The sequence below is a fragment of the Lepidochelys kempii genome, chromosome 6, assembly GCF_965140265.1.
Source record: "Lepidochelys kempii isolate rLepKem1 chromosome 6, rLepKem1.hap2, whole genome shotgun sequence".
Classification (NCBI taxonomy): Eukaryota; Metazoa; Chordata; order Testudines; family Cheloniidae; genus Lepidochelys; species Lepidochelys kempii.
Window position 1 is genome coordinate 16,286,321 of NC_133261.1, and position 24,418 is coordinate 16,310,738.

General features: G+C 50.3%; 2 protein-coding genes across 8 annotated transcripts in view; one reads left to right on the top strand and one right to left on the bottom strand.

Annotated features, from left to right (window-relative positions):
- Positions 1-40: 40 nt before the first annotated feature.
- On the bottom strand, positions 41-24,024 carry DDB1 (damage specific DNA binding protein 1). The gene is made up of 27 exons (XM_073346924.1): positions 23,829-24,024; positions 23,122-23,270; positions 22,835-22,951; positions 21,768-21,989; positions 14,688-14,802; positions 14,478-14,575; positions 12,807-12,965; positions 12,242-12,325; positions 11,126-11,242; positions 10,695-10,797; positions 10,399-10,474; positions 10,209-10,317; positions 9,841-10,019; positions 9,589-9,752; positions 9,384-9,491; positions 8,686-8,893; positions 8,034-8,129; positions 7,599-7,710; positions 6,773-6,896; positions 6,236-6,400; positions 5,617-5,711; positions 5,281-5,451; positions 4,216-4,325; positions 3,791-3,960; positions 2,928-3,030; positions 971-1,094; positions 41-787 (listed from the first exon to the last, which is right to left on the bottom strand). The coding sequence occupies exons 1-27, from the start codon at positions 23,887-23,889 to the stop codon at positions 704-706; spliced, it is 3,423 nt and encodes a 1,140-aa protein (XP_073203025.1). The 5' UTR covers positions 23,890-24,024; the 3' UTR covers positions 41-703.
- LOC140912472 (transmembrane protein 138) overlaps positions 23,899-24,418 on the top strand; it is a 41,000-nt gene continuing 40,480 nt past the window's right edge. For 3 of the 7 annotated variants that reach the window (XM_073346914.1, XM_073346918.1, XM_073346920.1), the window contains exon 1: positions 24,159-24,235. In XM_073346914.1, coding sequence (XP_073203015.1) covers positions 24,217-24,235 — 19 coding nt within the window. In that variant the 5' untranslated portion in view covers positions 24,159-24,216. Of the gene's footprint in view, positions 24,236-24,418 lie in introns of all 7 variants that reach the window. The other 4 variants (XM_073346917.1, XM_073346915.1, XM_073346916.1 and 1 more) reach the window with 3 other exon arrangements.

Genomic DNA, 24,418 nt, shown 5'->3' on the forward strand with positions numbered 1-24,418 from the left:
TGGCAGAACAAAGGGACAAGGAGAAGGCAGGAGCCAGACCTTTCCTCTTGGACTCTTACTTTATTTGGTAAAACTCAGAAACCAAACCACAGATATTTCACTTTCCCGACCTTTCCTCCCTGAGCACACCACAAATCCTGTGGAGAGAGAGAGAGACCTTCTCTACCCTTTGAGCTTCACCACCCAGACAAACAGGCATCTCCCCAAGCCAGCAAGGTATCTCCCCCATCTTCCCAGCACCAGAGAAGAGCCTCCAGCCCATCCTCATTACAGAGGCAGAAGGGGGTGCAGGAGACTTCCACTTCAAAACACACTGAATCAAAGAAAAATCAAATAAAAAGATACTAAAGACAACAGTGAACAAGTGAGTCAAGGGGGAAGTCCAGGCAAGGGGTGACCCTTCAGCCAAGCGCTGGCAGTTACCCAATAGGAGCAATCGGCCATGACCAGTCCTGGGTTGGGAGCCAAGGTCCACAGGATTGGTGAACCCAAGCAGGAAACAACAGGATGCCCAGCCAAAAATCACATCCCCGAGTCCCTAGCGAGATGGCTTCAGTTCAGAGGTTCTCCCCTTCCACCCGGAAAGATAACAGCAGCCTCTGGTGTCATAGTGCAACTGGCTAGGGGACCCCCTGGCTGCAGGTGAGAAGAGACTCCATATTCTACCATGGAGGAAAATGCTAGGAGATGAGTCCGAATCCTATTAATGGATCCGGGTCAGCTCCTCCACGATCTTTATCAGGTCGTCCACGGTGGCCTCTCTCTTCATGCCACTGCCATCGTCAATCTGCAACAAGGGACAGATGTGTTACAGCAGCATGACTTGGGGGGAGAGGAGGAACAGAGCTCCTACAGAAGCACCCCTGCATGAACCACGGTTAAGAAGTGCCATTCAAAAGATTAGTGCCAGAGATCAGTTTCCCAAGATCCTCTGCTGCTCACCGATTCTCACACCCAAACCCCATCTCACCTGTAGGTTTGCTACCACCTCCTGCATTTTGGGCCGGCTGATGTCCAGGAAGCTTTCAATCAAGTCACCGTCAATGAACCCTGTGGCTGGCTCCGTCTTGCGCTCAGTGTGAAATGATCTCCAGGTGGAAGCAAGAATCAAGGAGCAAAACCCACTTAAACTGCACCATCCTCAAACTCCCTTAAACACCACTCAGAACAGAACTCCACCCCCAGGCATGCAGAGCAGCTTCGTAGGACACACACTGCCCCATTTCCCACACATACATGCGACATCCACGACCAGTGCAGCATTTGATTTACATCATGGCCCAGTATTTCAGAGACAGACAGACAGACAGTGAGCTTTCTGGGGCAAGGACTGTGTGCCAAGCCCAATGGAGTCCCTGACCCCGACTGCAATACAACAGAGTGCCCGATTCATCCTGCTACTCTGCAAAGCAGCTCAAAAAATTCCCCCTACCCACTGGTAGAGTCCCCTAGGGCAGTAGCCTCCAACCGTTTTTACACACAAGATCACTTTTTGAACTTAAGATCAACCCAGGATCTACCTCGCCCCTTCCCTGAGGCCCCTTCCCTTCCCCGAGGCCCCTTCCCTTCCCCGAGGCTCCGCCCTGCTCACTCCATTCCCCCTACCCTCACTCACTTTCACTTGGCTGGGGCAGGGGCTGCGGGCTCTGGGCTGGGGCCGAGGGGCTCAGAGTGTGGGAGAGGGCTCTGGGCTGAGCCTGGGGCAGGGAGCTGGGGTGCAGGAGTGAGGGGTCCAAGCTCTGAGAGGGTGTTTGGGTGCAGGGGTCATGTGATCCCACTGCACCTAGTCTCATAGAATCCACTGAACATTTCATGAGTTTTACTTATTATTAGTGTCGTTTGTGGTTTATAGATCGAAAATTCTTCAGGGATTGTCACAAATCAGTGCAACATTCTCAACTGTGGGGTGTGCATTGGCTGAGCCTGGGGCAGTGGGTTTGGATGCAGGAGGGGGTGGGGGAGTGGGCTCTTGGGGGGATTTGGGTGCAGGAGGGAGCTCCAGGCTGGGGCAGGGGGTTGGGGTCTCTTGTGGGGAGTTTAGGTGCAGGAGGGAGCTCTGGGCTGGGGTGCGGGGTCTGGGAGGGAGCTCTGGGCTGGGGTGCAGGCGGGGGTGTGAGGTGCAGGGTCTGGCCCGGAGCCGCTTATCACAGACAGCTCCCAGTTAGCAGTGTATCAGGGCTCAGGCAGGCTACCCGCCCGCAGTAGCCCCATGCTGCTCCCAGAAGCAGCTGGCTGCTGGGACATCTCTGCATGCAGCCCCTGGGGGGGAGGGGGGCAGTGGATCTCCATGCGCTACCTGCGCCTGCAAGTACCACCCCCGCAGCTCCCATTGGCCGGGAACAGGGACGATGCTGGGGGTGGGGACAGCGCGCAAAGCCACCTCCCCACACCCCTTCCCCCAGGGGCCGCAGAGACATGCCAGCAGCCAGCTGCTTCCGGGAGCAGCATGGGACCATAGCAGGCAGGCAGCCTCTAAGCCCCACTGCACCGCTGGACTTTTAGCAGCCTGGAGGTCGCAAATGACTGGCTAAGGCTCCAGGATCAACCAGTCGATCGCAATCGATGGGTTGGTGACCACTGCCCTAGCGTATAGGTGCCAAAGCTCTGCCTGCCTACTATACATGTGAAGTGCCAGAGACACCATGTCCAAGTGATCAGAGCTCACCACAGTGGGTCACAGTAACACAAAGATCTGGTGAACTTCCATAAATTCTCCCACCACCCAGGCTCCTGAAAGTCACTCTAGGCTTTGGCTCATCAATTCATGTGTCAGCGTTCTAGCATTCGCTGTGTCAGCCTCTATCCCACTCATGGCACAGCCTAACAGTCACGGTTTAGGTGACTGCCACTGTAAAAGGCACCTTCATTGCTAAGCTCCTAGATCTGCTAGAGAAGGCGGCACAGAACGGGAGGACGGGGAAGGATATAAGGAGTGCTCGATCTTGCCCACACTCTTGATGACTTTATTGAGTCTGTTCTGCATATCCAGCAGGAGGTTGTACCAGCTTTCCGACAGCGATGTCACCAGCCCTGCAAGAAAGGAGAGGGCAATGAGGGGCAGGGCTGGATGAAGCAGTTTCCTGGCAACCTTTGGGCCACACTGTTGCAGATTCCAGCAGGCTGGGAATGGCAGGCTCTTGCCTGGCAGTTAATGGGTAGAGATGGTCACAAGTGATCCCCCCACCCAGGAAATTTAAATGTAAGTGAAAAAAAAAATCACTTTCTTTCATATTTTCCACAGAAAACTTCATTTTTCAGCAAAAATTCAAAAGTGAAAAGATTAAAATCCAGAAAAGCTGGTGTCTCTCAGGAGCTGTGGTTCAGGTACCTTATGCTCCCATTCCACGTAGGCTGGGCTCCCTGATGGGACTACATCTCCCATGATGCACCACAGTGTCCCCCTCTTGGAGAGGGATGGCAGCACATCCTGGGACATGTAGGCAGGCTGGGGAGCCCAGCCAAGGAAAGCGAGTTGGAACAACTACATCTCACATGAAGCACCGCAGCAGCATTTCTAAATATATATATATATATTTTTAGCAGAAGTATTTTGATTGCCCCCAAAAAATCAAAGTTTGCTGATGAAAGCAGACACTGTGCAAATATTTTAAATTTTTCAGCAAAAACCAATCTGCCCAGCCCAACTAATAGCTCCAGGAGGGCTCTGCTATTGAATCCACTTTGGCAGCTTCTTTTCAAGGCCCATGTTAGTGCTCCTCCAGGATCTGAGATCCCCACACAACAGGCCCTAGCAGCAGGGTGAGAGGCAGCCAAGGAGCTCTCCCCTTACCGATCATTCCGTTGACCGTGCCAAAGAGCACCGAGCCCTGCGTCGGTGTGGACGTCTCGCCCAGGTTCTGCATGACCAGGGAGCCGTGGCAGAACACGTTGACAAACTCCCCCAGGTGGAACAGCCCCACTTCCTGCAAGTGCTGGCGCTCCTCATCGGTCGTGGCAGCACTGAAATACAAGGACCCTGGTAGGCAATGGGGTAAGAACACAGACCAGAGGCACCACAGAGACATGTCCCCCTGCACACAAGCACACTCCCCATCCCAGTACTCTGAGCTAACAAATGCACCTCCCCACAGCCACATTCCACACACAGAAGAGAGGCAGGTCCTGCCAGCTAACACCCACCTGTAAAGGGAGGGAATGATAGGATGTACCACACCACCACCACCAGACAATGCATCATGCCCAGAGCCAGCTTACCTGTCCTTCTGGCACACAAACAGGTTAAAAGCATTCTCTGCTCCCAGGAAGTTGTCATCATCCAAGATCTCCACGGCACTCATCCAGTTTGGGTTGAAGTCTCGAGCAATCTTAAAGAGCATGACACACACCAAGGGAGATCAGGCCCTGCTGTGAGCCCCCAAGGTGATATCCGCATGGAGCCACCCTGCCCCACCCAACGCCAAGGTTACAATGGCATGGAGGGATCCCACCCAGCCCTCTGAGCCCAGGAATGAAGTCAGGTGGAAGGAGGAAGCGCCAGCCCATGTCAGAGCTAGAGGAAGGAGGTTTGCATGTTCACAAGGCCACTTGGCAGAGCAGCAGCACAGCACAAACTCCAGTTGATGGGATCACAATCCCATCTCCCCAGGAGAGGGACTCTGTGCCAGTTTCATGCAGAAGTGGCTCTTTCTGGAGGAGCCTAGGAAGGTGGGGCCTTTGGATGGAAAAGCAGGCTGATCCCTGGAAGGACTACACCAGAGAGCCAGCTACTCCACCAGTACATTCCCTACCCCGAGAACGTAACAAGGATCCTGGCAGGACTACCCATGTTGCTTGTGAGGGGGGCTGGTCTCTCATCAGGACACCTTGTACTACCCATCCTGGATCTCACCACAGGAAGCCAGGACAACCCACCTCCCAGCCCCATGGCAGGCACCAGATATCACACAAAGCATCCTTTCCTCAAGGCTTGTGACACTGAACCAGATCCCCCAGCAGCCTGTCCCACAGGAGCTATCTGCCACAGGCTAGCTTCAAGAAGAAATGGAGTACTTGTGGCACCTTAGAGACTAAGTACTCCTTTTCTTTTTGCGAATACAGATTAACACGGCAGCTACTCTGAGGGCTGGCTTCAGTAGATCCTTTTTGAGGCGCAGTGTCCATAAGAATGGGAAGCCCAGCTCTGTTGGCTCTCCTCTGGCCAAACTGCCCTCTCCTCACCCCACAAGCTGCTCTCCCTTTCCTGAAAGCTCCTTGCTGTACCACAGGATCGAGACCTCTCCCACCACCCTAGGATCACCCTGGGTAAAAGAGTATTGATACCTCCTCAAAGTTACCCTCCATGGGCTTGTAGGCAAGAAGCAGAACGGAGCGCATCAGATCCCCAACCAGGATGAAGTCCCCCTTGGTCTTCACGTAGAGAGCCATGATGTTATTGTAATGGTTACACTCTGTGCGCAATTCCTTCTCTGCCGTCCACTCATACAGACGCACCTGAGGGAACAGACATGTGAGCCAGGGCCAGCACAGAAAAACTAGAGGGACATAGCAGCCCAGCGCACCAGAGCACAGTAGCTCTTTCAATCTTGTGGCTGAGCCGCCTCCCAACTCTGGAGAAAACTCTTCCCTGGGATATCCAGCGCCTTGCAAGAGCCTTACCGTGCTGTTGATGCTGGCTAGGAGCTTGCCGTTGAACTCCACCATGGAATACACAGCCCCTTTCACTTCCTTCTCGGCCAGACTCTGCAGTTTCCCTGGAACGCACCAACAGACTCTTTGGTTACCCTCTGTGCCCCCCAAGAGCAGCTACAAGACCCTCTGTGGAACCCAAACAAGATGCTCTACTCAAGTCTGTTCTCTCCCTAGAAAGGCTAAGTCCATTTCTCAGCCAGTCGGTGGGCAGCTGCTGGCCCAGTGACAGTAGCAGAAGGATGTGAGAGGTAAAACTGGAAAGACCATGGGATTCAGACTCCAGCTCTGGAAGGAAGTTAGGGTGAAGGATTATGGTATCCTAATGGGAGATGGGGAGAAGTACCATAATTTGGAGGTTGGTTCACAGCAGAGCAAAAGCTCCCAAGCAGCAGAAGAGCCTGGGGGCACAAGCTTTCTCATGGACAGCTGGCAACCATCTGTCAGCAGGTCTGTGAGGGAAGCCAAGGTGCCTGTTGCAGTGATGTCCATTCCCAATCATCTGGATTTAGTGGGTGACCTCCCTTGGATGATTGGAGTTCTGCCAGGAGAGGGACCCCGTACAGGAATTCAGCCTTCTCCCTCTTACCATCTGAGTAGTGGAAGACTACAATGCGACCCTGTTTGGGCTCAGCCTCCTCGGGATACACCATGGCCGTGCCCACAATGAAGTAAGTGTTGGGGTCCTTGCCCAGCTTGCAGGAGACCAGGCTTAGGGCGTATTCATTCTGCAGGAACTGGTGAGCGTGGAGCACTGGGTGTAGAAAAGAGAAAAGCAATTGGATTGTGGCTAAGAGCCCTCTCCCCTCCCACGCTACTGGACCAGCTTATCAAAAAGAACTAAGAGCCTGCTCCATGTGCCCAAGTCACAGAGCCAAGAACTTCCCTAGAGACCCCCTCTTTGCCAGTCTGTGCTTCCGCTCAGTATAACCCCCTCGGCCTTACACCCAACCCTCCTCCAGGAGTCCCCATCCCTTTGCCTTTCCTTCTTATAAAGCCTCTTTTTCACAGAGCTGCTGGTCTCATCCATGCCCATTTGCTGCATGTGCATTGCAAGGGAAAGTGTTCAGCAGGTAAGCTGAGCCCCCTCCTGGGGCAGGAAGAAGGGAGTGGTTGGGGTCGGTACCTTCAAAGGTGTGCTGGTCTATGATGAGTAGATTGTGCACCTCCACCTCCTCTCCGAAGGATGTCTCGTGTGGGGCAGTACTGCTGGAAAACAGCTTGCTGGAGCTGACGCTGCTGGACAGGGCCTGGGACAGAGAGAGTGATCACACCCTCAAGCTACTCGCAGTGGCCTAGCACACTGGGAGAGCAGAAAGGCTGAACGAGAAAGAAAGCTGGAAATGCAGAGTAGGGGTAAGAAGATGAATGAGATCCCAGACAAGCCCCTTGGCCAAATGGGTCACTGATGTGGGGGGAACATTTCTTCCCATGGGAAAATCCAGACGCAGCTGCTCAGGGGCACATGAGCACATTGGACTCCCCCTCAGAGATCTTTCAGAAAGGCACAGAATGATGAGACAGAAGTTTCCATGGCAGCTTCTGAGAGGACTTTTGTCTCAGCCATGGAGAGAAGGAAACAGCCTAGGATGGATCAGCAATCCCATCTAATGAGCAATCTGAATGGTAAGACTCAGGGAAACAAAGGAGATCTGGGGCTCTGGGATGAGAGAAAAGGGGAACATGTGACAGGGGAAGCCGCAGAGTCTGCTAGAGATAAAAAGATTCAAGAGAGTCTAAAACTAGAGTCCCACCCTCCCTCTTTCCCACCGTCCCTCCTGCCCAGACTGCCATGGGGTAAGGCAGTGGAGTCCACATACTCAACCTTGGGATGACAAGATGGTCAAGGAAAATATGTATCACCATTTGGCTCGAAGAGTCATGTTTCCAACAGCCGCTAATCCAGTGGCCCAGCTCCCGAGCCCACATGCCTTCCCAGAGCTTCCTCTCACCTGGGTGCTGGCACTGGGTCTCAGTGCAGTGGTGCCCCCACTGGCATCCTGCACCTCAATGCGACTCGAAAGTACGCCAAAGCACTGAGACACCTCCTGGTAGCAGATTTTCCTGCAGGATAAACAGAACAAGCCGTGTGAGCAAGGACTCCTCAGCGGGAGGGGAGAGAGCATGTCTGAGGCTAAGGAAAACACAGAGGCTCCTGGGACACTAGGCTGTTAAACTGCTCAATTCCCAGACATCTCCTTACTACAGCCCCCAGGCTGCTCTCAGAATGCCAGCCACCAATCTCATTGATTCGTCCATCTCACCACTTCCACACACCAGTGGAAAGGTGGGGCGGCTCCTCTTTGAAGAGTGATGAGCCATGCCATCGTCCTTCCCCAATCACACACATGGTGCAGACCCAGAAACCCTAACACCCCACTGCTCACCTGGGCGACTCGTAGAGGGGAACCGTGCGGATGTGCAGCTTCTGGATCTCGTCGATGGTGCCGATTGTCAGAGTGCTGTTGTTGGCCAATGCCAGACTGTAAAGAAAGGAGACTGTCATTGATCAGGCTTGTAAACCAGGTGCCCAGAGAGGAAGCCACTGACTCCAGGGCTCTGCATAGCTAGGATGCTGGGAGAACAGCTAGACTAACACAGCACTGATCTCCTGACTAAGGGTTACTGGGACCCAGCCTGGGCGGAAGAACCCAGTGCTGGTATATAGGGAGGGACAAAGTAAGCAATGGCAAGTGTCTTCTCATTCAACACCATCAGGGCAGCAAAAGAGCTGGACTGTTATGTGTGAGGAAAAGGAGCGTGTCTGATCGCATTTGGAGGAGGGTTTCCCTTCCCCATTCTCCATACAGCTGCAAGCTGGCCTGTGAGTATACTGCTCACTGAACATGCCGTCACCTTCCACCTTCTTGTCAGCCAGGCCTGAGCAGGGAATGCACGTGGGGGTGTTGTGCCCTTTCAACAATAGATCAGGTAGAAGAATGCAGCTGGGAACCCTCCAGCCATGCTGCTCCTTACCTCACTTGGGCCAGTGCAGAGTCCAGAAGCCCCTCCCCTCTGACATGGGGTGAGCGTGCTCACCTGTCGGGGTAGCCATCTGAGTTGAGGGGGCACATGTAGTTCACCTCCTTGAGGTTGACATTGGAGAAGACCAGCTTGTGGTTACTGCTGTAGATCACAGTGGGGCGGTCAGAGCAGGCAAAGACATTGGTGGTGGAGAGCGAACGGAACGTTCTCAGGACGGTGGGCTGGGTGCCCAGCGTCACTTTCTTACGGTCGCTCAGCAAACCTATAGTAAGGGAGCAGCAGTGTTAGGAGCTGCCCAACCAAAGGAGATGGGAGCTTTTGGAAGAGTGGAATCAAGCCGCGAGGCACACTGGCTGGAAGGGGCCCACATGGAGGCCAGAGACACCATGCAGTTAGCAGAGGGTGGCTGTCAAAGCGTTTCACACAAAGAGCCACCTCATGTCCCCTCCAGGAGAGGGAAGAGTAGCCCTTCCTTGAAAAGCAGGCAAGGGGTGATCCCCCTCCTGTAGCAGGAATCCTGATTATATTGAGTATCTGAACAGAAGCTGCCTGTCAGATTCCCAAGGGATGTCAGGGTTATTACAAATGGGTGAGATCCCTGTCCTGTCGGGGTGTGGCCTGACCAGGATGGAGCAGGGAGGGGCCATCATCATCACAGGCCAGCCCACTTGGGATCAAAGAGAGGATTCGGAAGGGCATCTTATCAGTCTCGTCCCCCTCAAAAGCCAGACTAGGAAGGGCCATGCACTCACCTGTCTCAATGCTGAGCCCAAAGTAGAAGAGAGCCCCGTCTCCAAGGGCACAGAGAAGATAGTGGCTGCTCTCAAAGGTGGTCATCAGAATGGAGCGGGGAATGATCTCTGCAGGGGGTTGGGAAAAAAGAGAAGGCCTCATTAAGTGACACACATAGCTTTGTTCACTGCTCCCAGTACAGAATGCCCCACAAACAGTGCCTACCTCCTCCCAGCATCTCCTTGTGCAGCAGCTCAAACGAGGGCAGCTTTAGGATGCGGGCCGAAATGTCAGTCCAGAGGCCAATGGCACACAGAGGGGACATGCCATTAGAGTCCCCCAGTGGGGTGATGTCCAGGCAGGCCACCTCATGCTCCATCTCTGTGCAGCTAGCAGGCAGGCAGGAAGGAAATGGACAGGTCAGTAACCAGGCTGGGGGCCAGAGGAACGACACAAGGGCAAGGGGATCACACTCACCTTATTTGCCTGAGCTCCTGGGGCTGGATCTCCAGGTAGTAGAGTGCTCGCCCCACAGCCACTACCACCTGGCTGCTGTTACAGGAAGCCACGCTGATGTTCTTCCCCTTGGGCTCTTTCCATTCACTCACCAGGGCTTTGGGCTCCTGAGTGACCAGCCGCACGGAGGCAGAGGTGATCTGGAGGAGCGGGAAACACTTCAGCTCAGATGCAGGGCACACTCACCGTCAATGACACTCAGCCCAGGTGAAACGCTGCCACCATCCCTGTTACTGGGAGCACATTCTCTAGGCCTCCTCCCATGATACCTCACAGCCCTTTCCATTCCAGCCAGAAGTCCCCTCCTCTCCCACTGGCCTCACCAGTACCTGGATCAGTTGCTGATGGGCCACATTGCCACAGAAGAAGGTTTGCTGATCATCTACGAATCCTGTCAACTCAGTTTCCTCCACTTCCTCCCCGTTTAACATCAGAACCCTACAAGAGGGAAAGAACTCATTAACTGGGTGCAGAGCGCAAAGCCCAGAGCCTGCCCCAGCATTAACCCCAGAGCCTTACCTGGTCTGACCCACAAAGGATAGCACCAAGGTGTTGTCAGTTTCACGGTGTGAATCGGACCTCAGGGGCCATAGGCCTGCACAAGGAAAGAGCCCAATATTACTCAGAGTAAACATCTCAGCAAAAAGCTTAGGGAGATGCCCCTTGACACACCCCACACCCTGCCCAGCCAGCATGCAGGACACGTCTCCCAGTCCCCTCTGAAGCTGTGGGTCACAACCACATGGATTTGTAGAACAGGCTGACAGAGCTGAAGGCTGTCATGTATGCTCTACTCTCCCGATGGATTTATGTACCTTTAATCCCTGGCAGGTCGATGCTGGCGTGTTCGTGAATCCCAATCCCATTCCGGATGATCCTCAGGGAGCCCTCCTTAAAGGCGCCAGAGCACGTGACCAGCTAGAAAGAGGAGGTACCCATTAACTTTCCTCTAATCTTCCCTTGTGAGAAGGGATCCCTGGGAAGCAGCCACCCTAAGACTCCTGCTATGCACTCACAGCTCCTTCCCGCAATGGATCTCAAAGCACCACCATTCGCTGCTCCTAACACAGAATACCCCACAAGCACTACCTATCCTCCCTTCCAGCATCTCCTTGCGTAGTAGCTCAGATGAGGGCAGCTTGGATGCCCAGCATGGAGCACAGTCTATCCCTCCTTTGCACTGGGCACGCCCCATCTGGAGTAGACGCACTCAGCACCGACAAAGGGAAGGCAGAGCCAATATTACCTGCCCTTGACCCTGTCTCTCCAGATCCACCACACACATGTCCACGATGGGGCCCAGGTTGGTGAAGGTTTCCATGGCCACTACGTAGGAGCCTTGTTCATTGCTGTCCACGCTGAGCTGTGAACACAAAGTCATTAGCTCCCAAAGTAAATGCAGGGAGCACCCAGAGTTGCTAGCAGATATGAAACTCCCATAATGCTTTGTACGTAAGTCCCAGAACACTGTGGGGCATGAATCAAAGTGCTGGTGTTCTGTATCTATACACCTAAATGTACTCTGTACACAGGCTGAACCTTAGTGTGTGACCAAGTGATGGAATGTGTGTAATCTCCTGCTGTGATCCTGTCAACCCACAGAAAAAGTCATCAGATGTCTAGGAAACCAAGAAAAGAGACCACTTGTGACTGACGAGGGATACTTGCAGATGTGTTTTGTGATTGATAAGATAATAAACTACTGAGATGTTTTTAATTCATCAAGATTTGCTTGTTGTCAGAGATGTTTTCTGTAATAACAACTTGGTTCAAAATGCCTATGGACTTATCAAATCATGTACACTGAAATACCATAAAGGATATTTCACAAGTAATTAGGCTGTTGAAAAAGAAATTCCTTTCTCTCTCTTTGTAAAGACCCAAGGCACATAAGGAGCTGAGGTTTTGAGAGTTAGTTGGGAGTGAATCAAGAACATTTCTGCAGATCAGTTTGGTAATATACAGTCTTCCTTTCTGTATTCTGTACTGTGCTGTATCAATATGTAATAATCTGATTCATAAATACTGACTGAGCCTGTTTATTCAACCTGTTTCAGAGTGGTACCCGTGTTAGTCTGTATCAGCAAAAAAAACGAGGAGTACTCGTGGCACCTCAGAGATTAACAAACTTAATTTGTTAGTCTCTAAATTGCCACAAGTACTCCTCTTTTTTTTTTCCGACCTGTTGTCAATAACAGAACCAAACTTCCAGCAAACAGAGCAGAGAGGCCTGGGCGAGGCAATGGGAAGCAAGGCAGAGGCTCCCCTGACCCATCCACGCCTCTTGGGATCCAGCAGGGAGGGGAAAGGTGAACAAATGTGGCTTCAGATAGAACTAGATCAGGAGAGGACTTCTTCTCACCTTCACAAGCTGGGAGTCCCCAAGCCGAGAGCCGACAAAGACAACACCATTATCTAGGTAGGTCAGGCACTCTGCAATGGATGTCTAGGCGAGGAGACAGATGGACCAGCAGGTTAGGGGGAAAAAAGCCTGTAGCAGATATACAATTCAAGCCCACTGGAAAGCCCCCGGCCAGAGCAGGGCCCCTACCCTGCAAACACCAATCCCAAACTCCAGCTCCATGGGAAAGCCCCTGGAAGGAGGTTAAGATCCATAGCCTGAAATAAAATCCTTTTAGAGAACCACCAAAGAGAGTACATTCTCCCCTCAATGACTGACCGAAGCACCAGCCACAATGCAAACCCTGAAGGTGGGGACGCTAGCAAAGGACCCACACTTGGTCACTCCCCATAAATCCTGGTGCCTCAGGGGGTTCAGAGCTGTGAAAATAGCAGAGAATTAAACCCCACCCCATCCCAGTGGAGACTCGCTTCTCTCCATTTAAGTCCTTGAGCTGTGCTTGCAGCTCATGAATTCCCTAGGCAGAGACAACACATAGCACAGCAGCAAGGGGGAAGAGCGCTACCTCTCCAAGCAGCTCCACACGCAGGTCCTTCAGGCTGACTGTGCCATCCATCTGCTCTTCCTTCTCCAGAAGCAGCATGAAGAGACGGCCCTCCATATCCCCCAGGAGGTAACGGGATCCGTTGGGATCCACACGGTTGTGGCACACGATTGTACTTTGCTGCAGGCAGAGAAAGTGGTTGGAGTTACTGGGCTCCCTAGCTTGGTATCCAGCTCCCAGCAGCCGCCAATGCCAGATGTAGCAGAGAAGAGTGAATACGCCCACAACGCACATGGCCAACAGTACAATCCTGCGTGAGGTGGTGAATTCCCCTGACCATTGTGGCAATCTGCTCGCTCCTTGGGACAGTGATTTGACTCCACACTGATTATATTGTGCCAGTGCTTATATGTGAGTCTGAGGTGGAACTTCCCCATTATCAACTACTCAGAACTGTCTCAGGAATTACAGGTCAGGCTGAAACGCCTTAGGCCCATTCTCAGCTCAGGAGTGACCCCCTTAGAAACTCCCATTCCGCTGACTGAGCGCTTTCAGCAGATGAACTGTCCCGATGCTGTTTTGGGCCCAGACAGCTGCATGCCAGCTTTGTCTCAGGACTCTGAGCAAGTGGTTTTCTGAGTGACAGCATGACCAGAAGCTGGGCATCATCTGTTTGGGTTGGGATTTAATGGCATGCTCCTGCAGCCCTTATCCAAGCAAAATCTCCCATCGACTTTAAGGGCAGATGTGCCTGTGCTAGGTCGGCAGGACACGGCCCAGAGAAACTCCCAGGCAGCATGTTACTTTTCTTACTAATGCAGCACACATCAAAGCATGGGCCTCCAAAGAGCCTGAGCTGACAGCCTGTCAGCCACTCAAGCCATGATGCCTGTATCCATTTCCACAATTCTAGCCCATTGTTGTCTCAGCCTTCAAATGATCTTCTGATCATAGCTCTGCTTTTCTTTCAGTCTAACACACACACTCACTCCCCTTGTTGCCTCTGTGATCTAGTTGATGCTTCCTGTATAATTTGCACCCAGGAATCATACCCCTCTGACTAGGATCACACCCGCTGGCTCAGACACCCCACCTGGGCTCCCCTCTTGCCAAACCAAGCATTCTCTCACACTCAGTGTTGTATTCAAGCTTCAGATCTTTCACTGCTACAGGTCCTACCTTTGCTGTGAGCCTTTCAGCTGCATCTCTGCTTTGGCTTGGGCCAATGCCCGAACCTCACTCTGCTACCTAATGTATTTCTTTCTCTGCAGCCCCAGAGCCCCAACAGACTTTTGGCTTTACAGCATTCTCCCTGGCACTCAAAGCAAAGAGCAGCCCCACCCATATTTGGCTATAAGGGGACCAGGCACACGCCTTCTTCAACACAGAACACATCCCTCAAGTGCCCGAAGACAGGGATCAACAACTGTACCAGACACCCATTCATGCACCCAAAGGGCACATCTCTACTCCCAAGTGACAGTGTAGGGGAGTCCCATCCCACAGATATGCAAGGGTGAGAGAGCAGTTTAAAATCCCAGTCTGGAGATCCCTTAGTACAGGTGAGCCTTAGAACTTACTACATGCAGCACCTAGGCACAAGGTGGAAACTGAAGTGCAAGGGATCCAGGCCCCAGGAGCAGCCGTATCCAAGGCCCTAGGGAACAGCATTCTAGAAAGAAACTCTCTCACCTTGATGATGGGTGGAGCTATAGCCAGATATTTATCGCCATTGTGGTAGGTGATTGACTCTTGCCCAATGATGATAGCTCCTCCAAAGGGCTCGGGCACTGCAGAAAGGGAGAACGCAGACAGACTTGTTAGAGAGTACCTGTAACAAGGTGAAGCATCACCACTGAAGCAAGATGTGGTAGGTAAGATCTTCTATAAGGAAGAACCGACCTGCAATTACCATGGACGCTTCGGCCTCTACATTCTCCTGTTTCCAGGGACCCTTGTTGAATTCCTTCTCTCGCAGGGATACCTCGTACGTTTTGACATGGCGGCCCTGGGGATCCTGCAGAAAGAGAAGCAACAGAAATCACTGCAGCAGGCAAGCAGAAGTGTGTGTTTGATCATGAACACAATGAGATTACTTGCAGAGTAATAAGGAGGCTGCAGGGCTGCAATGTCTGATTAGGGGCTGCAAAACAGCAGGAGGATAGAGTCTGACCCTCTACAATCAATACCATGTTAGAGTGGAAATGCTTAAGCAATGCCCTAGTCATATTATCCAATTCTCTCAAATACAATATAATAGTCTACAGCCTTAGCTGCATGTGCATGCAGAACCTTCTAGAGCTGTAATACTTGACATGCCCAGAAGGCAATGATAATACAGACTGTCTTGTTATAGTTCACAATTTTCTTTGTCACAGCTTCTCTTTACAGACAGCCTTTTTAAAAAAGTCGCCTTTTCTCTCATGATATTTATGACCCATTATTTGTACTGCAGTAGTGTCTGGGGCCCCAATCATGGAACAGTCTATCGTGCTAGGTGCTGTACAAACACACAAGACAGCTCCTGTCCCAAAGAGTTACGGTATATCAATCTGAGAGACAACAGGTGGATACAACAAATGGAAGAGCACACAGTAACGATGAGACGATACTGGCTAGCATAAAAAGCAGTGGTCTCAGCAGACCCACTCTCTGACCATTATCCAGTTTACCCATGGACTCTGCTGCAAACATGCAAGCTAGTGTGACAGCCAGCATGTTGACCGACACACCAAGCAGACTGAACCAGGGACCTCCAAAGCTACAATTGACCCAGAGATTCATGCTCTGTAGCTGGAGCTGTAACAAACTCATATCCCCTGCCGATCAGGCACAGAGAGGGTCATGTAACACACTGAGTAGGTTACATAAACTCTTGCTATTACTTAAAGCTATTATTCTGCAGTATATTGTGTAAGCACAGTATACTAATACTTTTCACAGAAATGATTCTTCTGAACTGATGTTTGTCTGAGACACAGAATAGTGCTCTGTACTACCAGCTTACAGAAAACCCATACAGCACTATTATTTTAGGAACCGTATGGGATCCAGGAACTACAGACTGTATTGTAATGATGCAGGTGCCCAAAAGAGCAGAATTAAGGTTGCGAGCATGGTTCTATTATGAAAAATTACTTTTTTTTGTTAAAGGACACTGTTAGGCTCTGTGTGTACTGTGTCTTGGCAATTTTCAGATCCAATCAACAGTTTCTAAGTAAAAGATTTTTACTAACTGCCTGCTCTGCAAAGTCAAAGTTAAGCTGGGTTCTTTCCAGCTCACACTTAAACAAAGATTATGCAGTTGGAACTTAAATCGCTTGGTTAGCAATGTTCTAACTCAAGGAGCGTGAGCTTAACATTCCTGTGGTGGAAAGAACACCTTAACAGCCCAACACTGTGGCATTTAATTTCAGAAAGGCAAACTATGCAAAAATGAGGAGGTTAGTTAAACAGAAATTAAAAAGGTACAGTGACTAGAGTGAAATCCCTGCAAGCTGAATGGACACTTTTCAAAGACACCATAATAGAGGGTCAACTTAAAATGTATACCCCAAATTAAAAAACACAGTAAAAGGACAAAAAAAGAGCCACTGTGGCTTAACCACCATGTAAAAGAAGCAGTGAGATAAAAAGGCATCTTTTAAAAAGTGGAAGTCAAATCCTAGTGAGGTAAATAGAAAGGAGCATTAGCACTGCCAAATTAAATGTAAAAATGTAATAAGAAAAGCCAAAAAGGAGTTTGAAGAACAGCTAGCCAAAAACTCAAAAGGTAATAACAAAATGTTTAAGTACATCAGAAACAGGAAGCCTGCTGAACAACCAGTGGGGTCCCTGGACGATCGAGATACAAAAGGAGCACTTAAAGATGATAAAGTAATCACAGAGAAACTAAATGAATTCTTTGCTTCAGTCTTCACGGCTGAGGATATTAGGGAGATTCCCAAACCTGAGCCGTCTTTTGTAGGTGACAAATCTGAGGAATTGTCACAGATTGAAGTGTCACTAGAGGAGGTTTTGGAATTAATTGAGGAACTTAAGAGTAACAAGTCACCAGGACCAAATGGCATTCACCCAAGAGTCCTGAAAGAACTCAAATGTGAAATTGCGGAACTATTAACTATGGTTTGTAACCTGTCCTTTAAATCAGTTACTGTACCCAATGACTGGAAGATAGCTAGTGTAACGCCCATATTTAAGAAGGGCTCTAGAGGTGATCCTGGCAATTACAGACCAGTAAGTCTAACATCAGTACCGGGCAAATTAGCTGAAACAACAGTAAAGAATAAAATGGTCAGACACATAGAAGAACATAAATTCTTGCACAAAAGTCAACATGGTTTCTGTAAAGGGAGATCATGTCTTACTAATCTGTTAGAGTTCTTTGAGGGGGTCAACAAACATGTGGACAAGGGAGATCCTGTGGACATAGCGTACTTAGATTTCCAGAAAGCCTTTGACAAGGTCCCTCACCAAAGGCTCTTACATATATTAAGTTGTCATGGGATAAGAGGGAAGATCCTTTCATGGATTGAGAACTGGTTAAAAGACAGGGAACAAAGGGTAGGAATAAATGATAAATTTTCAGAATGGAGAGGGGTAACTAGTGGTGTTCCCCAAGGGTCAGTCTAGGACCAATCCTATTCAACTTATTCATAAATGATCTGGAGAAAGTGTAAACAGCGAAGTGGCAAAGTTTGCAGATGATACTAAACTGCTCAAGATAGTTAAAACCAAAGCAGACTGTGAAGAACTTCAAAAAGATCTCACAAAACTAAGTGATTGGGCAACAAAATGGCAAATGAATTTTAATGTGGATAAATGTAAAGTAATGCACATTGGAAAAAATAACTCCAACTATACATACAATATGATGCGGGCTAATTTAGCTACAACTAATCAGAAGAAAGATCTTGGAGTCATCGCGGATAGTCCTCTGAAGATACCCACGCAGTGTGCAGCAGCAGTCAAAAAAGCAAATAGGATATTAGGAATTATTAAAAAAGGGACAGAGAATAAGACGGAGACTATCTTATTGCCCTTACATAAATCCATGGTGCACCCACATCTTGAATACTGCGTACAGATGTGGTCCCCTCATCTCAAAAAAGATATACTGGCATTAGAAAAGGTTCAGAAAAGGGCAACTAAAATGATTAGGGGTTTGGAATGGGTCCCATATGAGGAGAGATTAAAGAGGCAGGACTTTTCAGCGTGGAAAAAGGAGACTAAGGGGGGATATGATGGAGGTATATAAAAACATGAGTGGTGGGAGAAAGTGAATAAGGAAAAGTTATTTACTTGTTCCCATAATATAAGACCTAGGGGCCTCCAAATGAAATTAATGGGTAGCAGATTTAAAACAAATAAAAGGAAGTTCTTCGTCACTCAGTGCACAGTCAACCTGTGGAACTCCTTGCCTGACGAGGTTGTGAAGGCTAGGACGATAACAGGGTTTAAAAGGGAACTGGATAAATTAATGGAGTTAAGTCCATTAATGGCTATTAGCCAGGATGGGTAAGGAATGGTGTCCCTAGCCTCTGTCAGAGGGTGGAGATGGATGGCAGGAGAGAGACCACTTGATCACCACCTGTTAGGTTCACTCCCTCTGGGGCACCTGGCATTGGCCACTGTCGGTAGACAGGATACTGGGCTGGATGGACCTTTGGTCTGACCCAGTATGGCCATTCTTATGTTCTTATGAGCTGGATTCTCTTCTGATTGTGCTGGCAAACCAGTGTTAATCAGAGTAAAGAGCAGTAAAAACTTAAGTTTATCAGTAAAGCAAGAAGCAGTTACAAGGAATAGAAATGGGGAATAGATCTGAGTGTAAAGCTGCTGTTTTTACAGTAGCTTTTCAGAGTAAAATTGCATTTTAACTCTGGGATTTCTGGACCAATTTAGAGTCCTTTCAACTGGTATGTTTTCTCAACAGTCTTTTGTATGGAATTTTATTCATATTTGTGGTATCTGCCTTTGGCATTTAAAAACAAAAACAAAAAAAGGCCACCCACCAACATCTAAGAACATGCACTGCAATTCTGATCAGTCCAAATTGTCTGATCAGGATTAATAACTTTAGAGAGAATTAGACATGAAAAAAACTCCGAAACCTCTCCCTGCCTACACGCACACAATTCAGAGCGACAGCAACCAAAACAAACCAAATGTTTTATGTAAGAATTAATGAGTCAGACAGAATGCGCATCTCACTCTGCTGCAAGGGCAAAATTTACTGCGCTGCATTAAGTGTTTGTTGGCAGACACAAATCAAATCAACCCTTCCTTCTTATACCAGGACTGTTTGATTATTATAAACAAGGCATTAATAGCTTCACTGTTAAATAGAAATGTTTACAACCCTTAGATCTGTGGAAACAAAGCCCTGTTTTCCTACTGACTATATGAATAGCCAAAGTCCCCTTGTGCCTCTGTCTACCAAAGCAGCAGAGACGTTCTGAGTACAACCCTGGAATTCCTGAGTTCTTACCAAGGCTCTGACATGGACTCTATGACCTGGATCAAATCACTGCCACTCTCTGCCTCAGTTTCCCCACCAGCACGGGGGTAATGCTTTCCTATCTCACGGGGTAAGTTGCGTTTCAGAGAGTGTTGTGTAAAAGCCATTATTTATACTTATTAGCTTTAAGGAAGCCACAAACATCTCAAACTGGGTGCAATGGTTACACAAACCCCATTGCTGTAGCATGTGTAAATGTTATGGAACACAGATATAATAAAAGTATTACAGGCAAATGTCATGATGGAAGGGGCTCAGCTCCCTGGTCTGTTCAGACCTTGGCCCCTCTGCTCAGACTGCCAACAATTATTACAGTGTGGCCTAGCGGATAGACCACTGGACTAGGAGTCAGGGGACATGAGTTCCATTCCCAGTTCTGACACAGACAGGGAGTCTATGTCACACAGAATATCAGGGTTGGAAGGGACCTCAGGAGGTCATCTAGTCCAACCCCCTGCTCAAAGCAGGACCAATCCCCAATTAAATCATCCCAGCCAGGGCTTTGTCAAGCCTGACCTTAAAAACTTCTAAGGAAGGAGATTCTACCACCTCCCTAGATAACGCATTCCAGTGTTTCACCACCCTCATAGCGAAAAAGTTTTTCCTAATATCCAACTTAAACCTCCCCACTGCAACTTGAGACCATTACTCCTTGTCCTGTCCTCTTTTACCACTGAGAATAGTCTAGAACCATCCTCTCTGGAACCACCTCTCAGGTAGTTGAAAGCAGCTATCAAATCCCCTCTCATTCTTCTCTTCTGCAGACTGAACAATCCCAGTTCCCTCAGCCTCTCCTCATAAGTCATGTGTTCCAGACCCCTAATCATTTTTGTTGCCCTTCGCTGGACTCTCTCCAATTTATCCACATCCTTCTTGTAGTGTGGGGCCCAAAACTGGGCACAGTACTCCAGATGGGGCCTCACCAATGTCGAATAGAGGGGGCCGATCACGTCCCTCGATCTGCTCGCTATGCCCCTACTTATACATCCCAAAATGCCATTGGCCTTCTTGGCAACAAGGGCACACTGTTGACTCATATCCAGCTTCTCGTCCACTATCACCCCTAGGTCCTTTTCCGCAGAACTGCTGCCTAGCCTTTCAGTCCCTAGTCTGTAGCTGTGCATTGGGTTCTTCCGTCCTGAGTGCAGGACTCTGCACTTATCCTTATTGAACCTCATCAGATTTCTTTTGGCCCAATCCTCTAATTTGTCTAGGTCCCTCTGTATCCTATCCCTGCCCTCCAACGTATGAACCACTCCTCCCAGTTTAGTATCATCTGCAAATTTGCTGAGAGTGCAATCCACACCATCCTCCAGATCATTTATGAAGATATTGAACAAAACCGGCCCCAGGACCGACCCCTGGGGCACTCCACTTGACACCTGCTGCCAACTAGACATGGAGCCATTGATCACTACCCGTTAAGCCCGACAATCTAGCCAACTTTCTACCCACCTTATAGTGCATTCATCCAGCCCATACTTCTTTAACTTGACACATCTCTCCTATGTGTCTCAGATTTGCCATCTGTAAAATGGGAATAATGTTACTGACCTCCTCTGACCTCCTTTGTAAAGTGCGGAGCTCTACTGATGAAATGCACATTATAAAAGCTAGATTATTACTTGTGCTCATGACTTGTATGTGATCAAGCCATTAAGAACTAAACTGAAGCCACCAAACTCATTTCACACAGGCACCAAAAAGCCATCAGACAGCAATTACTTTCAGTCAGTGTCTATCTGCCTGGGCTAGATTTGCACTGGCAATGTAAAGACGAAGGACTCCATGTCCTCTCACCAATTTTCTGAGCCAGCCAGCTAGCCCACAGAGTTTGTTTTGAGATGTGTAAGTAGAGATGTAACAGTGCTCAGAAATGTTGCCTTTGGGAGACTATCCCAACAGTAAGACAGACTTGAGGCACCTACAGAAATTAAAAGTAGCCTTAACCTATAGCTGAACAGGATTTACTGACTCTTCACAACCACTGAGAAGGAGGCAGATCAGGGCCCAACATCACCTTTTATAAAGAAATAGCCAGAGCCTGTAAACCCAATCTGAGCTCTCCGCAACCTATCCAATGCATGCTGAGACACATTTCTGCTAACCATTTAATAAGAAATAGGCACATCTAAAGCACCAGTCATCCAAGAATCTCAATGCTCCTAAAGAGGGAAGCTTTGACCTCCCATGGAGTGCTAATACCCATGTGGCATAGACAGAAAAAGTGAGACAGAGAGAGGTGAGGTGGCTTTTCCTAAGTTGGTCGGTCAGTCGAGTCCTGATTCCCAGCCTCTTGCTCTAACCACTAGACCACAGTGCTGCTTAGCATAGGTTCCAGGACAGCATAAATGACTTGGACAATTACAAGGACATTCAGGGACTCCAACTCACACCAGCCCTGCCCAATGATTTCCAACACCCTCTATTCAGGAACAACTCAAGGAAGCCACCCAGGGTACCTGGTAAACAAAGCAGATGGTAGGAGCCTGGCAGCCATAGAGGAACTTGACATCGATGACCTGCAGCTCCTCCAGGCGGATGTTAAAGGCCTTTAACTCCTTGTTGTCCCGGTCCAGAGGAATGACCTTGAAGAGGCCATCATAGAGCCGCAATCCAATCATCCGACACTCAGGGTCAATGATGCCAATTATACCCGTCTCTGAGGGCCGACCAATGCGATCCTGGGAGAGAAGAGACTACCATCAAAAAGAGACCCAAACAAAGAACCAAGAGAACACTCAGTGAGGTCAAAAGACAAAGACAATTTCCTGCAATCCATTTAATAGGCTTTAGCATATTGTCCAGCAAGCAAATGGTGACTTGGGTATCCCATGTCCAAAATGGATGTCCTTTTCACCAATGAGCCATGACATTCTCCAAAGATAAAACAGCCGGCCTCAATAACTTGACTCTCAGTTTCCTGTAGCATAAACACTCTGCAGTCTCTTTTCTAGAGAGGCAACATGGCTTTGTAGATAGAGCACCGAACAGGGACACACAAGACCTGTGTTCTATTCCCATGTCTGCCTGGGTGACTCAGACAAGTCACCACCCTGTGCCTCAGTTTCCGCATCAGTAAAATGAGAATAATGATAAAGCACTTTGAAATCTATAGATAAAAAACACTGAGACCTAGGTATTATCTGTAGAGCTCTTAGCACATTACAGATGGCAAAACTGTGGCACAGAAAAGCATCTTGGCTAAGGACACGCTCAGCAACTTACTGGCAGACCAAATTTACTGATATCCAGTCTTGTGCTCAATCCATTGCATCACAGCTGCCAATTATACCTCAATATTTGAAAACAGATGAAAGGTGCTTTGGCTTGACAACTGGTGAGGAGGGTTTTGTCTGAATACTAGTGTAAGAGACCAGGCACAGTCAGTTGCAGGATCAGGAGCTTAGGTTGCGAGCTCCACAAGGCAGAGACTTGTAATTATAGTTTGTCTATTCCAACACCAAAATAAAACCAGCATTCACAAAGGGAACTCACCAGCCTTTACTGCATTGCCCACCCAATTTACCTGCACGTTGCCATGCGCTCGGGTGATGATATCAATGCTCTCACCACTTTGCTTGTACTCAAGGATACAGGCATTATATTTGGCTGTCAGGATGAACAGCAGGTCCTTGCTCTCCCCCTAGAAAGAGGGAACATCAACATTCTTTCAGGAAAACTCCGTACAAAGGAAACCCACCCAAACTCCTGGCACTGAATCAGAACAAATTTCACCCCTTATTCCACAATCTCATCCCTTCGGCACCCCAGCCAGCACCATACCCCACCCCCACCACCAGGCAGCACACTCACCTTTGGGTGGAAGAGCTCCATGACTGCAATCTTGCCATACATGCCCACCTCCTTGACGGGCCGCAGCCCCTCTGCCGTGACCACATAGATCTCGAGGCGGGTGTTCTTCGCTATCAGCAGGTTCAGGTCCTCCGAGGACGTGAAGTGCCCTGCGAGACAAAGCATCACAAGGCTGCAAACCAAGGGAGCAATCCAGCAGCTCTGCCTCCACAGGGGGGCTCACACTACACCTCAAGCACCCAGCTTAGCACCTCAGCACCCTGCTCACCCCCTGCACCCCACTTGTCCCCACCCACCCGCTTGCTCCCCTAGCACCCTGATTGCACTCCACCTCCTGGCACCCCCAGAACCCAGTTCACTCGCCCCCCACACACCGACTGCCCCCCATCCACCCACTGCCTGCCCACTCCCCAGCCCCTGCCACTCTGCTCACCACCCACCGGCCCCCCACAGCCCACGCGCCCTCACCCCCCGCGCGGCGCCCCAGCCCCTTGGGCAACAGCCGCACTAAGCCCCGCTGCCCACGAACAGAGACCAAGGCCCAGCTGTCACCCCTCGGGCTGCAGGGACTGACACCGCCCCCCACCGGGCCCTTCCCAGCCCCCGCCCCACAGCCCTGCCCCCGCAGACACTCCTCGCCTCAGCCCCCGCCAACTCATAGGCCCCCCCGCCAGGCCCCGCCCCTCACCCCCCCGCACGGCCGGTACCGGTGACGCAGCCGTTCACGGCCGTTGGCTTCTGCGCCGTCACCACGTAGTTGTAGGACATGGCGGGGGAGGGGCGGCCGAAGAGACACAGAGAACGAGACCCGCGCAGCTCTCACTGCCGCCTCCCGCACCAGCGAGATACCGCTGCCAGAGCGCCGCCGCCGCCGCCGCCGCGCGGGGCATCACGGGACGGCTGCCGGGAGGACCCGCGCGTGCGCGCACGGTAAAGGGGAGGTGCGCGCGCGCAGAGCGGGGGCCGGATGAAGACGAAGAGGACACTCTACCCCTCCCGGCGGACCCGCTAGGAGCAGAAGAGTCGGCGGGCGGGCGGGTGAGGAGGAAGGTGGGGGCTGTGCTGCAGACACGCCCCCCGTTTGTGGATGGCACCATGCCCCCGCTACTCCCCAGTGGGTGGCCCCGTGCTCCTGTCCTCGCCCCCGGCGTCCCCTGTGGGGGGCACCGTGCCCCTCGCGCTGCCCCACATCTGCCCGACACCCGCTGTGGGTGGCTCCCTGCCTCATCCCTCCCGCCATGCCCATGCTGGCAGCATCCTGGCTGCTATCTCCGCTGCATTGCCCCGTGATGCCCCT